General features: G+C 39.1%; 1 protein-coding gene across 25 annotated transcripts in view; it reads right to left on the bottom strand.

Moving 5' to 3' along the window:
* The window catches only part of PTK2 (protein tyrosine kinase 2), a 356647-nt gene that overhangs the window by 72885 nt on the left and 269220 nt on the right, over positions 1-14542 (bottom strand). For all 25 annotated transcript variants that reach the window (XM_050801647.1, XM_050801656.1, XM_050801658.1 and 22 more), the window contains 4 exons: positions 11607-11722; positions 10507-10607; positions 6321-6410; positions 2557-2761 (listed from right to left, as the gene is read on the bottom strand). In XM_050801647.1, the coding sequence (XP_050657604.1) occupies positions 2557-2761; positions 6321-6410; positions 10507-10607; positions 11607-11722 (512 nt within the window). The remainder of the gene's footprint in view (positions 1-2556; positions 2762-6320; positions 6411-10506; positions 10608-11606; positions 11723-14542) is intronic.

Raw genomic sequence — 14542 nt, 5'->3', positions numbered from 1 at the left:
GCACCAGGTTCAGCTACTGTAGGTGCTCAACAGTGTTTATCAAACTGAATTGAACACGGGTTGCAGCCATCTACGGCAGCATAGGGTAAGCCTGATAAGAACAAAGAGCTTTGGAGACTCAGAGGGTGGAGGCTAGTCAGCTGTGAAGTCACAGAAGACCCAGTGCATGAAAGAAGCCGAGAAAGATGGGTAGGATCTCCCCAAGTGAAGGAGGAGGCATTCTGGGCTGAGAGGAGGGTTAGTTTAGCTACCATGTGTGAAAGGGATGGGAAGACAATCTCAGGCCATAATGTAATGAGGCCTAAATGTTACCGTGGAAGCCTTTAACCAAACATGAAAGGTGACAAAACCCCACTGAAAGTTGTTTTGACCAGAGGAGTTATTTTTCCAGTGACAGTTCAGGAAGATTGACTAAGCTGGTCATGCCAGACAGATGGGAGAAGAGCGCGGGATGGAGGATGGGGGGTGTGCACAAGGAGTGAAGCATGACTTCAAGATGGTGACGAAGATAAAGGCACTATTCCAACCTGGAGGAAGTGAGGAGGAAGGGCTGGCTTAGAGGAGAATGTAACAGCTTTGCTTTCTGGATAAACATGATGCCCAGCCAGCAATTTAAAATGTAAGTTTGGGACTTGAGAAAAGGGCAGGACCAGAACTACAGACAGAGAGAGGTGAGAAGCAAAGCCGTGTGAATGGGTCAGACATCCAGGAAGAGTAATGAGAGAAAATGGGAGAAAGTAAGAGGCTGAGAACAGAGATTCAGTTAATACTCACAGTAATGGTGGAGAGATGGCAAGTCAGTGAGGTAGAAAGAGATGCCAGGAAGGTAGGGTGATAGAACTGGTATCAGAGAGGAACAATGTCAAGGACAGAAACTGTCAAATCCTGAGGAAGGATCAAGGAGGAACAAATAGGAGCAAAACATGCAATAAAGCATGTCCAAAAACCAGCTGTAAAAGTGAGAGAATAGGCAGTTAAGTTATATGAGAATTAATTAAGGAACTGAAGATTTTTGGCTAGAAGAAGCTAAGAGGAGGTAAGGAAGCTGTTTAGAATTACCCTGAAGGCCTATCGTGTGAAAGGCAGAGTAGGGTTGTTCTATGGGGCCTTGAAAAGTAGAACCAGGCCAGCGCGTGAGAGTTATGGGGACGGAGACCAAGAGTGTGGCTGGTCTTTCTGATGTGGTGCTCACTGTATTGTAATAACCGGTGATACCTCGGTCTCCTCCACCAGACTTTAAACTCTCTGGGGGCAGGGATTGGGTCTTGTTCACTGTTGAACCCAAAGAACCTAGCTTAGAATAACAAAGGTGCTTAGCAAACATTTTCAGACTGGATGAATCCTTTGTGCTTCTATCTATGGGTCTTAATTCTTCTTTGAAATATTCTCCTTAAAAGGAATCCTGTCTAGCAGGTTGAACAGCTTGAACATGTGGAGAGAAGGCTGGGCTAGATGGTGAAAGCCTGGATGCTGTAGTTGATGATTTTTAGGAAAAAGACTAAAATACAGCATGAAAAACAAACCCATAAACACTCACGTAAAATTGAGGAAGTCCCCAAGTGTGAAAACAGGTAACACAGCACACATTGAACCATGGTATTGTTTATATAATAAAGCTTCTCATGCCTATGTGTTATATTACAATATCTTGTTTATTACAGTATTAAGTCTCATTCTAGACTCCAATTCAATTCAATTCAACAAATGTTTATTGAGCACTTATATGGTGCCAGATCCTATGCTTGGCATTGCGGCTACAGAAATCAGTAAGACACAATGATGCCCGTCAAGAGCTCTGAGTATAGCTGGGGACACAGACAAGCAAACAAGAACCTCTCCAGGCCAGGCAACAGGGTAGAGTATGCACATGCTTCTCTGAGGGATTCAGCACACTAATGTCCCTGCGTGCTTCCTCCAGGGGTTTAACAGTACCTGGCACAAAGGAGCCACAAAACGGCACCTGAACAAGCAATGGATGTTTTAAATATAAAAACAGAAGTATTCAAAAGGTGCCAAAGGAATAACTATCTCTTTCGGGGCAAGGCTGATTAGGAAGGCCTCCTGAAGCAGGTAACATCTGAGCTGGGTTCTGAAAACTGAATAAAAGTTTACAGGTGGCAAAGGTCAGGAAAGGGATTTCTGGGAGTGAAGACAGCATGTGAAAAGGCAGTGAGCTGTGTTAGGAGAATTATAAGTAGGTATTGCTGGATCATAAAGTGTGAGGGAGATAGAGATAGAGGGTTGTGTTAGATGAGATGAGTGAGGTAACTAGGGACTATGTTATTATGGATCTTGCAAGCCATGCTAAGTCAGAAGCTAGGGGAGAGAGATTTGACCATAATTGGAGCTTTATTAAAATTTTAAAGATATAATTTACTTAAGACTCTAGCAAGGTAAAAAGAAATGCAAATCAATTTTAGAAGTAATTGCATTTGAATGAAAAATAGTTCGGCCTTAGACATACTGATATAATGACCTTAAAATGCTATTACTGCAAGGAGGAGAAGCAGCATAATCTGCCCCCACCCCCAGGCCCTCTCTCCCGCCAACTCCTACCTGAGCTGAGCTTTAAGTTCAGTAAACCTGGGCCGCCTGCTGGGGTCATAGGCCCAGCATTTCGTCATAAGGCTGTAGAGGGTAGGAGGACAATTTGGAGGCATTGGTAATCTTTCCCCATTTTCAATTCGACCGATTACATCATTGTTCTTCACTCCTTGAAAAGGCTTCACACCATGCATCAGTATCTCCCACATACACACACCTGTCAAGTGGGAATGAAAACACAACAGTGAGCTCAGTATGAAGAGTGTAACTCCCAGGTTCCAAGAAAATCGTTTTTCTAGGCACTAGAGTACCAGCTGGGAGGTAATGGGCAAGTTATCTACCAAAGCAGCATTATATTCACTCTAGTATAAAATAAGAATAACCTAATGATTTAATATGATGTAAATAATGAAATGTTAAATTATTATCAAGGAAAATGCTATAATTTTTCTCAGTTTATTTCTCTAGAAAAACACTATTAGAAAATTGCCCACTAGCTACAGTGGTACTTCGTGGCTTAATGAACTAGTTCAGGAAACGCTGAATTTTAATCTGCCCCACTTCAGTCTCACCTGTTTATAATTAGAGCAGCTGACCCGAGGTCCAATAAAGAAAATACTAGTGTAAGTCTTATGCTTTTGGAAAACTAAGATTCCTTAAAAAGTTTCCCTTAACAAGGTTGGCCTCTTCTTATCTAGAGTGCATAAAGGCGTCATTATCTGGTTGATTCATGGACTGGTCACTGTTTTCCCCCAGGAAAGATGTGAACTTCTTTGGGCTTCAAGTCATCTTGTCTATAAATGCCACAGTGTGACCGCAAAAAGTTTACTTGCATTCTACCCTTGGGAAATCCAATACTTTCCTAGTATCTTCTGAACAATCCTTAAAAATTCACCTTTAGGATGGGATAAAGAAAATGTAGTACATACATGCCACGTAATACTATGCAGACATAAAAGAATGAAACCATGGCCTTTGCAGCACCACAGAAACAACTGAAAGTCATGTATCCGAAGTGAATTAATACAGAAACAGAAAGCCAAACACTGCATGTTCTCACTTATAAGAGGGAGCTAAACACTGGATACATATGGACATGAAGATGGAAACAACAAGACACCGGGGAATAAAAGAGCAGGGGGGGAACGAGGTCGGTAATGATTGAAAAACTACCCATTGGGTACTATGTTCACTATTTGGGTGACAGGTTCCACTGAAGCCCAAACCTTAGGACTGTGCAACATATCCATGTAACAAACCTGCACATGGACCCTCTGAATCTAAAATTTAAAAAAAAAATTAAAAATTCACCTTTAAAACAAACAAGAAACCTAAAACTGGCAATGAACATACAATGCCAATGGAAAGGAAATGGAGAGAACTGGTGGTGTAAAGGGCGGATGTTTTCTCCTAGTGCCTTATCATCACTGCTCTGCACTTGGTTATTCTGGGCTTCTTGCTACCTGTGGAACACACCAAAAACATCCCTTTACCTTCCTCACAAGCTCTCTTCTTTGTAGGTACATTTGTAATGTAGTTCTTTATAATGCTTTTCCTCTGGGAAAAGTTTCTGTCATTTCAAATCTACTTCTATCACAAAACAATGTACAACTGATGCCTTGAAGAAAGGAACTGTGAGTTTATTTTTGCATCTTTAGAACCTAGAGTGAAATCTGCCTCAAAGGAAGCAAAGCATATTACCATCTTGATGTGAATTAGATTCTGAACTTAGCCAAGAATCCAAGAATTTCAATGTAAAGAGTACCTAACAAACATAATGCCTTAGTACTGCTTTTCTCACAAGAAGTTACAACAATATCATCAGTAGTAGCAACACTGGGTATCACTTCTGGAGAACTTAATGTGTTCCTGGCACACTTCTTAGACATTTTACAAATACATATATTTTTGAGACAAAGTCTCCATCACAGCTCACTGCAGCCTCCACTTTCCAGGTTCAAGTGATGCTCCCACGTCAGCCTCCTGAGTAGCTGAAACTATCGGCACACGCAACCCAAACCAGCTAATTTTTTTATTTTTTGTAGAGATGGGGTCTTGCTATGTTGCCTAGGCTGGTCTTGAACTCCTGGGTTAAAAGTGATCCTTCCTCCTTGGCCTCCCAAAGTACTAGAATTACAGGCATGAGCCACCACGCCCAGCCTCATATCTTACCTTTAATCCTCACAATAACCTTATGTTATGTTTCTTTAAATACTGCATTATATCACATTTGACAAAAATCACATCCACTGATTATAGGAAACATCATTAGTTTATATGACCAAAAAAGGGAGAATAATGTTGAAAACTAAAGTGTGACACAATTCTTTCTTCCCTCTTAGAATTTTTATTTTATTCTTACCAAAAGAGCTCTTTCAAAGTCATTCAGACACTACAGTAACAATATTAACAAAACAAAGTCCACATGAGTGAAAGCAAGTATAATTACATTAAAAAATGCCTCCAATTATTACCGACTGTAAAATGCCACTGATTTTAAGATACACTCCAGTTCTAGAAATGTTAACATGTAAAAAAACAGGCATCTTAGAAGTTTTGAAACATGAAATTTCTCTGAAAAGGTAAGTTACTTGCTCTGTGGATTACACAGCTAATAATCAAGGCCTTGGGATTTGAACCACATCAACTGGACTTCAGAGCTTTTTCTAATCATGTCATGCCATATCCTGTTCTATTTGAAAGTTCCTTCCTTCACCTAGTTATCTATTGGGACATTAAATGATGATTAAGAATCAACAGTAAGTAAACAGAAGAAAAAAACATAAGAACACATACTTGATCAGTTATTTTTAATTATAAGAGGAAAAAAGTACATAATCTTAACAGGGCATCTCCTCCAAAGTAGTTTTTAATTTAGCAGAGATAACATGTCCACAAGTCTATTCACAGAATCAACATGAGTGTTATGACAAAGAGAGAAAGTGTAGGAAATGTACAGAAAGGAAGAGGAAGGCTTCAAGGACATTTAAGGTGGACCTTGAGGGTTAGGTAGGATTTCAACTGGAAGAAGAAGGTATAAGGATAAGGCATTCTGGGTAGAAGGAATAACACCAAGAAAAATGAAGAGTGGGGTCGAGGGAAGAGCCATTCATGTTAAAAATAGTGAGTAATTTTAAAATTTGGATAAAGTATTTTAAATAAGTAGCAAAGAATAAATGAGAGCCACACTTTTACACCAGCTAGAAGGAATTTCAATAACCACAGAGCAGGAGAATGATGACCTTACAGCAGGTGAGGAAGAACAAATGAGATTATCAAAAAAGCAGAAGCTACAGAAAACAAAGGATCAAATTTCCAAGTCTTGAGATAGGTTAGGAAGGAGCTTGGACCCCAGAATAAAGAGACAAGGTAGAATTTTAGATACTCAGGGTTGGAGGGGCCAGGTGTTTACTGTTTAATGTCATTCATATGAAAAGAATGAATTAGACGGCTAAGGGAGAGAGAGAAAAGAAAGAAGGAAATGAGCAAAATATCCCCCTGTGAGGAAAGAAGAGACAGCAAAGGGGAACAGAAAGGAAGAGTGATGGAAGGAGCTGGGCAATCAGAACTGTGGACCCTTATGGAAGCTGTGCCCAGAAGCTGATGCACAGTAGATGCCAGGCTATTTATTGTCAAATTAATCAAAAGAAGTCTGATGAGGAGATGATCAGGTTAGGGAAGGCAAATCAACCTACATATTCCAAAGAGAGATTTTTTTTTTGTATAACATATGAAATATAATTTTTAAATAATACAAAACTTTTAAGAATACTCACCAAACATCCATACGTCACTAGCTGAGGTAAAACGTCGAAAATTGATTGACTCTGGAGCCATCCATTTAATAGGCAATTTTCCTTTGGAAGCTAGAAGATTAATTTTAGAAAATAAATTTTCCTTGTTATCTGCTTAAGAATCTAACAGAGCAAGCTGAGATTTTCAGTATCAAAGGAAAAAGCTTTAACTATTTGACCCCTTGAATCTTCCATTTCTTTGGGAGAACTACTTTTCATTTCCTTTATGTTTTGAGGTCACTTAGGGGTGAGGAATGGTTAGATGGTAGATAAATAAAATACTAATGTCTTTTTCTCTATAGAGAGGCAAAGAATAGGGAAGGAGAGCAAACCCCAGTTTACCAGGGGTTTAGGTGCAGGTATTAGGTGCAACTCCATTATGTAAGATTCCACAATTTACAGAAGAGATACTTATCTGTAGCTTAGAATGCTTGCTATACACATATCCTGCTAATAATAAATAATATATAGTCGATCCTCACTGGTGGTAGTTAATGTTATATAAAGTTGTTGCAAACACAGAACCACTGCTCTCAGGAGAAATATGTACACATATATTCGTATCTCACATAGATTACAATCTTAACTCATCAAACAACTCATTCTGGTAGGTTATATTTCCTTTAGAAAAGGACGCTCAGATGTGTTAAGTGACTTGCCCAAGACTGCCCCACTAACAGGTACCAGAGTTGGGATTCAAACCTCTCCAAGCACCAGAGCCTGAGCTGCTGGCTCTGCCCTGTGCCGTTCCCTCCCAGCCCTGACCCTGTCTTCCCACCTCTGGCTGCGACAGAAGGGAGAGACTGCGGCCTTGCTGAACCTCAGCTGCATATTTCGGTATTAGGGAATACTCAATTTTTTTGTTGCTCTGTGCATGTCCTCAAATGACTATGAAAGCACCTTGAGTATTGATTTTGGGAATTACAAACATATGTTAGCCACTAGGTGAATGCACCAACGCAGACTCCACAAATAATCAGGCATGTGAGGAGCAGGAAGGGGCAATGGGTTGAGAATGACTTCTCTAGGGAAGCCTGAAATCAGCTCCCTTTTCAGACCTAAACGTTTTCTTTGTGCCACAAAGGCAAGTCACTCAAAACCTTAGTAAACATTTCCTCAACTGCTGAGTTCTCAAGATGAACAATCCCGAGTCCTTTTCTTCAAAGAATTCTCATTCTAAAAGGCAGACAGAAGTATACTCAAATTTGGTACAAGGTGTAACAGAGATAGTGAATGCATGCCAAGTGTCCTGAAAGTGGAGACGAAACAGTGACTGAGAGGATGACCAGGGAAGGCTGCAGGGAGAGGATGTAAGAGCAGAAGGGGTTGGTTAAGGGAGCAGGGCACAGGAATACCACTCTGATTCAGAAAAGCATGGAGCATGAGCAGCTGGGCTCTGCCAGCATGTCAAGGGTCTGGACTTTCTTCTGTAAGCAATGAGTTGCCTCTGAAGACTATTAGAATTCCTAGAAAGAGGAGTATTTTGAAGAATCTCTATTTGGAGTTTGCACTTATTTCTATAGCCTAATGGAATGTATACTTATTAACCTTTCTGAGAAAATATTTGTGTGAATTTGTCAACTGCCTGTTCAAAATGCTGTTCGAATGATACGAAAATCTGGACATCATACTACTTGGAATTTAGCTCTTTATTGGAATTCTAGGACTTGGGACAGTTAAGATCAAAGCTGGATATAAAATGTATTTAAAAATAGTGAAAAGCTGACTTTGTCTTTTTTAAGTTAAATGACTAAATAATTATAATGAATAAACAACTGATCTTCTTTTCATATATCAAAGGATCATTTAAAAACAGTGACAGGTAGCTGGGCACAATGGCTCATGCCTGTAATCCCAGCACTTTGGGAGGCCAAGGTGGGAAGATCACTTGAGCCCATGAGTTCAAGACTAACCTAGGCAGCAAAGTGAGACCATATCTCTACAAAAAAATAAAAAAATTGGCTGGGCATGGTGGCATGTGCCTGTGGTCCCAACTACTCAGGAGAATGACTTGAGCCCAGGAGGTTGAGGCTGCAGTGACTTGTGCTCATGCCACTGCACTCCAGCCTGGGTGACTGAACAAGACCCTGTCATAAAAAAATTTTAATTTAAAAAATTAATTTAAAAAATTAGGCCGGGTGCAGTGGCTCACGTCTGTAATTCCAGCACTTTGGGAGGCCAAGGTGGGCGGATCACGAGGTCAGGAGATCAAGACCATCCTAGCTAACACGGTGAACCCCCATCTCTACTAAAAATACAAAAAATTAGCCAGGTGTGGTGGTGGGCGCCTGTAGTCCCAGCTATTCGGGAGGCTGAGGCAGAAGAATGGCGTGAACCCAGGAGGTGGAGCTTGCAGTGAGCCCAGCCAGCGCCACTGCACTCCAGACTGGGCGACAGAGTGAGATTCTGTCTCAAAATAAAATAAAATAAAAATTTAAAATGAATTTTAAAAATCAAAGTGACAGGCAATAATATACAGACAATATATGGAAAGAAAATAGTTATGAGATTAAAATAAGAGACTAGCTTTGCATGTAAAAATCTGGGTTCATTTTGTTGCAATATAAAAATCAAATACCCTAAGAATTGGCCTTTGTAAAATGGTAGTCATAATTAGCAGTATTAATAGCACAATATGGATTTATCTAAACCTTAAAGTTCTAGGAATATGAAAACATTATTCAGAAAAATATTATTTCAGTAATAATTTGAAGAACCAATTCAATGTGATTCCAAGATTGGCAAAATTAAAGACAACTGACATAAGCTAGATTTCAGTTAAAAAAACTAATGGAGGCTGGGCCTGATGGTTCATGCCTGTAATCCCAGCACTTTGCGAGGTGGAGGCAGGAGAATAGTTTCAGCCCAGGAGTTTGATCAAAGACCAGCCTAGGCAACATGGCAAAACCCCATCTCTACAAAAAATTAGCCAGGCATGGTGACGCATGCCTGTAGTACCAGCAATTTGGGAGGCTAAGGTGGGTGGGCTTCTTGAGCTCAGGAGGTCAAAGCTATAGTGAGCAATGTTTGCGCCATTGCACTCCAACCTGAGTAACAATGCGAGACCCCGTCTCAAAACAAGCAAACAAACAAAAATCCCACCAAACTAATGGATCCAAGGTGCTGAAGTTAGCAGCCTGCGTATCTTTAAGTCAGATCCCCTTCACTGAGGCAATCGATACAACCAGCTGCATCTGGTGTAAGATGATGGCGTGTCTACTGATTGAAAGACATTTGAGCTGATTTGAATTTCTGGCTATTACAGATACAACTGCAATGAACATTTGAGTATGGTTTTGTGTACAAATTTTCATTTCTTCAGAAGAAATGTCCAGACATGCAATTCCTGGGTCATATAATACTTGTATGCTTAATTTTTAAAGAATTTGCCAAACTCTCTTCCAGAATGCCTCTACCATTTTACATTCCCAGCAGCAATTTAGTTTCTCTGCATCTTCGCCAGCATATTCTTTAACAACTGACAGGTATGTACTGTAATCTCATTGTGTTCTGAATTTGCATTTTCCTAATGGACACAGATGTGGAACATCTACATCTTCACATGCTTATGTGCAATCCATATATCCTCTTCACTGAAATGTCCCTTCCTATTTTTTTGCCAATTTCTAAGTGCATTCTTTGTGTCATTTTTTTACTACGTTTTAAGAGTTCCTTTTATATTCTAGATAATAGTTTTGTCAGATATGTGGCTGGCACACATCTTCTCCTACTCTGCAGCTCCTCTTTTCATCCTTTTAACAGGGTCTTTGGCAGAACAAAAATTTATAATTTTTATGAGGTTCAGTTTATCAACTTTTTCCTTTTATGAATCCTTGTTTCTGGTGTCAAGTCTAAGGATCCCTGGCCTAGGCCTAGATGCCAAATATTTACTCTTATGTTTTTTTCTAAAAGTTTAATATTTTGTAATTGAGTCCATAATCCACTCTGAGTTAATCTGAAATGGGATTCAGAGGTTTAAATTGAGGTATATTTTTTGCCTAAGGATGTCCAACTGCTCCAGCACCATTACTGAGACGACTGTTGCTTCCTCCATTTAGTTAACTTTATATCTCTGTCAAAGATCAGGTGAACGTATTAGAACATACTGTTTTTAGAAATACGTTAAAGATTCCAAGCCTATTTCTTAGGTACTGCCCTGATTTCTTACCTTTGTAGTAAGTACTATCTTCCATATATCGGGATAATCCAAAGTCTCCTAATTTTACACAATCATTTGAGGACACCAGAACATTCCGAGCAGCAATGTCCCTGATAAAGAATTTCAGACAGTAAGACTTAAAATAAGAAAAACAAACCTATAAGCTCGTAGATAAAGACATACCAATAGGCACTTTGAAAGACAGCTTATATACAATGCAAGCAGATTATATGATATTATAGGATATATACAATAAATCTCATATATACCCACACACAAAATTTATTTCATATATATTCTTTTTGCCAGATATTTACCCATTAATAAATGATTATTCTGAATGATGGCAAAGTATATTCTAAAATAATGAAAATCCTTATTACTGTTCATAAAACCGTATTACCAATTGCATTAACTGATAGACAGTGATATATAACTGGGGCCTATAACACTGCCATTCCTGAAGGGATATCATTAGATAAAAGTTGCCTTCTGAAAACTTTTAAATGATTTTGCTGATGGAGTTGATTTTTTCAGAGCCTTAGTTTTTGTTTTTTTTTTTTTTTGGATGAAGTTTGTTTTAATGCCGGATAACAAAACACCAATTCTAATATGATACTTGGCAAACAAATTTTAAGGGTCTTTACTTGCATTCAAACAGAGACTCAGGCTATAAACAGAAATTCCGCAGAATGCTAACAGATGTCACTCATAAGGCTGTGTTGTCCCGGGAAGTTCCAGGACAATATTAGTTTCAGAGACCACTTCCACATGTTCACTGCTCTGCTGCCAAGTACAGGTTCTCTATAGCGTTTGTGTAAGGAATAAGTGACCTGAAAGTATCACAATGTTTAAACTCCACGTGTGTAAAAATCCTGTAACTGTGTATTAACAAGCCCTGGCATCTCACTCTGACAGGACATAATGCAGCATGACTTGCTATTAACTGTGTACAATAGATTCCAATGATATACAGAATACAATTTTGTAGAATTGGTGCAAAATGGTACCAAAGGGATCCCTGGGTCCAAAGACGGTCCAAATAGGTCCCTGTTTCTTGATCACTACTTTTCAGAAGGGAACTTAACAGATTTATGACTGTATCTTACCTGTGTACAAATCTTTTGCTCTCTAGATATGCAAGAGCTGTACTAAGCTGATAGGCATACAGGATCAAAGATGCTAGATCCAAACTGTATTTCCTTACTTGCAAAAACGACCTCAGCTTTTGGAACAATGGCCAAAAGAAAAAAGAAAGAAAGAATTAGTGACAGTGAATTGAAATCAAAAGCAAAAAGGTACATTCAACAATAATGCCGTTTTCAATGCATTTTTAATAATATTAGAATGGCTTCAAGTCTCTTCTAACAAAGCATAATAAATGAAACATTTAAACTCTGGATTCAGATTATTTTTTACTTGAAATCCTATCATGAAATTAAAATCTTTTTGACTACAGACAAATTTCTTAAAAAATATAGAAAGATATGCTTCAAGGGAATGAATAAAAGCACAGTACAAATTATTGCTAAATAATAATAACTGGAAGAAAAACGATCTAGTTACTATCCAAACAAGGCTAATACAGTCAGTTATCTCCACTTCAAACTTTACTGTAGCTCTGGGAAGATACGAGGATAATGTAATGAGGAGAAAGCAGAGACAAGAAGGAATCTTCTCTCTTATTTCCTTCCCCATGAGGTCCTGGATGCAGAAGAGTCATGTTGGGTATTTATCACACTGCACTTACTTGTTCGTGCTACCACTGACACCATTAATAGAGGTAAATGCTAACATGGCAAAGAAAGGCATACACATTCAATACCTAATTCTAAATAATTGATGAGAGAAATATTTAGCCATATTTTTTGAGCCAGAAGAATTAGCAAACTCTCCAAAAGCAAAAGCAGAAAAATACTGTGAACAAGAAATTATAATCAGCACTCCATTTGATTTGGAAATGTAGGGTGGAGGAGGAAGAGATGTTCAGCTGATGAAATCACACGGTGCTTCCCCCGCCCCCCCTGCCCAGTGTTTGATTCAGCAGGCCTGGGGTGGGGCACAAGAACTTGTTTAATGAGTTTCCAAGTGTTGGTGATGCACTGATTTGTTTCTGTATTCTGGAGAAAGTGAGAGAGCTGTTCACTCGATTACTCACAGTTTTTTTTTAAATTACACTTTAAGTTCTAGGGTACATGTGCACAACATATGTATGTATATACATACTGTTACATATGTATACATGTGCCATGTTGGTGTGCTGCACCCATTAACTCGTCATTTACACTAGGTATATCTCCTAATGCTATCCCTCCCCCCAACCCCACCCAATGACAGGCCCCAGTGTGTGATGCTCCCCACCCTGTGTCCAAGTGTTCTCATTGTTCAATTCCCATCTATGAGTGAGAACATGTGGTGTTTGGTTTTCTGTTCTTGTGATAGTTTGCTGAGAATGATGGTTTCCAGCTGCATCCGTGTCTCTACAAAGGACATGAACTCGTCATTTTTTAGGGTTGCATAGTATTCCATGGCATATATGTGCCACATTTTCTTAATCCAGTCTGTCATTGATGTACATTTGGGTTGGTTCCAAGTCTTTGCTATTGTGAATAGTGCCACAATAAACATACGTGTGCATGTGTCATTATAGCAGCATGATTTATAATCCTTTGGGTATATACCCAGTAATGGGATGGCTGGGTCAAATGGTATTTCTAGTTCTAGATCCTTGAGGAATCGCCACACTGTCTTCCACGATGGTCGAACTAGTTTACAGTTCCACCAACAGTGCAAAAGTGTTCCTATTTCTCCACATCCTCTCCAGCACCTGTTGTTTCCTGACTTTTTAATGATCGCCATTTTAACTGGTATGAGATGGTATCTCACTGTGGTTTTGATCTGCATTTCTCTGATGGTGAGTGATGATGAGCATTTTTTCATGTGTCTGTTGGCTGCATAAATGTCTTCTTTTGAGAAGTGTCTGTTCATATCCTTTGTCCACTTTTTGATGGGGTTTTTTTTCTTGTAAATTTGTTTGAGTTCTTTGTAGGTTCTGGATATTAGCCCTTTGTCAGATGAGTAGATTGCAAAAATGTTCTCCCATTCTGTAGGATGCCTGCACTCTGATGGTAGTTTCTTCTGCTGTGCAGAAGCTCTTTAGTTTAATTACATCCCATTTGTCTATTTTGGCTTTTGTTGCTGTTGCTTTTGGTGTTTTAGACATGAAGTCCTTGCCCATGCCTATGTCCTGAATGGTATTGCCTAGGTTTTCTTTTAGGGTTTTTATGATTTTAGGTCTAACATTTAAATCTCTAATCCATCTTGAATTAATTTTCGTATAAGGTATAAGGAAGGGATCCAGTTTTAGCTTTCTACATATGGCTAGCTAGTTTTCCCAGCACCATTTATTAAATAGTGAATCCTTTGCCCATTTCTTGTTTTTGTCAGGTTTGTCAAAGATCAGATGGTTGTAGATGTGTGGTGTTATTTTTGAGGGCTCTGTTCTGTTCCATTGGTCTTTATCTCTGTTTTGGTACCAGTACCATGCTGTTTTGGTTACTGTAGCCTTGTAGTATAGTTTGAAGTCAGGTAGCATGATGCCTCCAGCTTTCTTTTGGCTTAGGATTGTCTTGCCAGTGCGGGCTCTTTTTTGCTTCCATATGAACTTTAAAGCAGTTTTTTCCAATTCTATGAAGAAAGTCATTGGTAGCTTAATGGGGATGGCATTGAATCTATAAATTACCTTGGGTAGTATGGCCATTTTCACGATACTGATTCTTCCTATCCATGAGCATGGAATGTTCTTCCATTTGTTTGTTTCCTCTTTTATTTCACTGAGCAGTGGTTTGTAGTTCTCCTTGAAGAGGTCCTTCACATCCCTTGTAAGTTGGATTCCTACGTATTTTATTCTATTTGAAGCAACTGTGAATGGGAGTTCACTCATGATTTGGTTCTCTGTCTGTTATTGGTGTATAAGAATGCTTGTAATTTTGGCACACTGATTTTGTATTCTGAGACTTTGCTGAAGTTGCTTATCAGCTTAAGG

The sequence above is a fragment of the Macaca thibetana genome, chromosome 8 (genome assembly GCF_024542745.1).
Source record: "Macaca thibetana thibetana isolate TM-01 chromosome 8, ASM2454274v1, whole genome shotgun sequence".
Classification (NCBI taxonomy): domain Eukaryota; kingdom Metazoa; phylum Chordata; class Mammalia; order Primates; family Cercopithecidae; genus Macaca; species Macaca thibetana.
The sequence above is the reverse complement of the archived record's forward strand: the minus strand, read 5'-3'. Positions and strand labels throughout refer to the sequence as shown.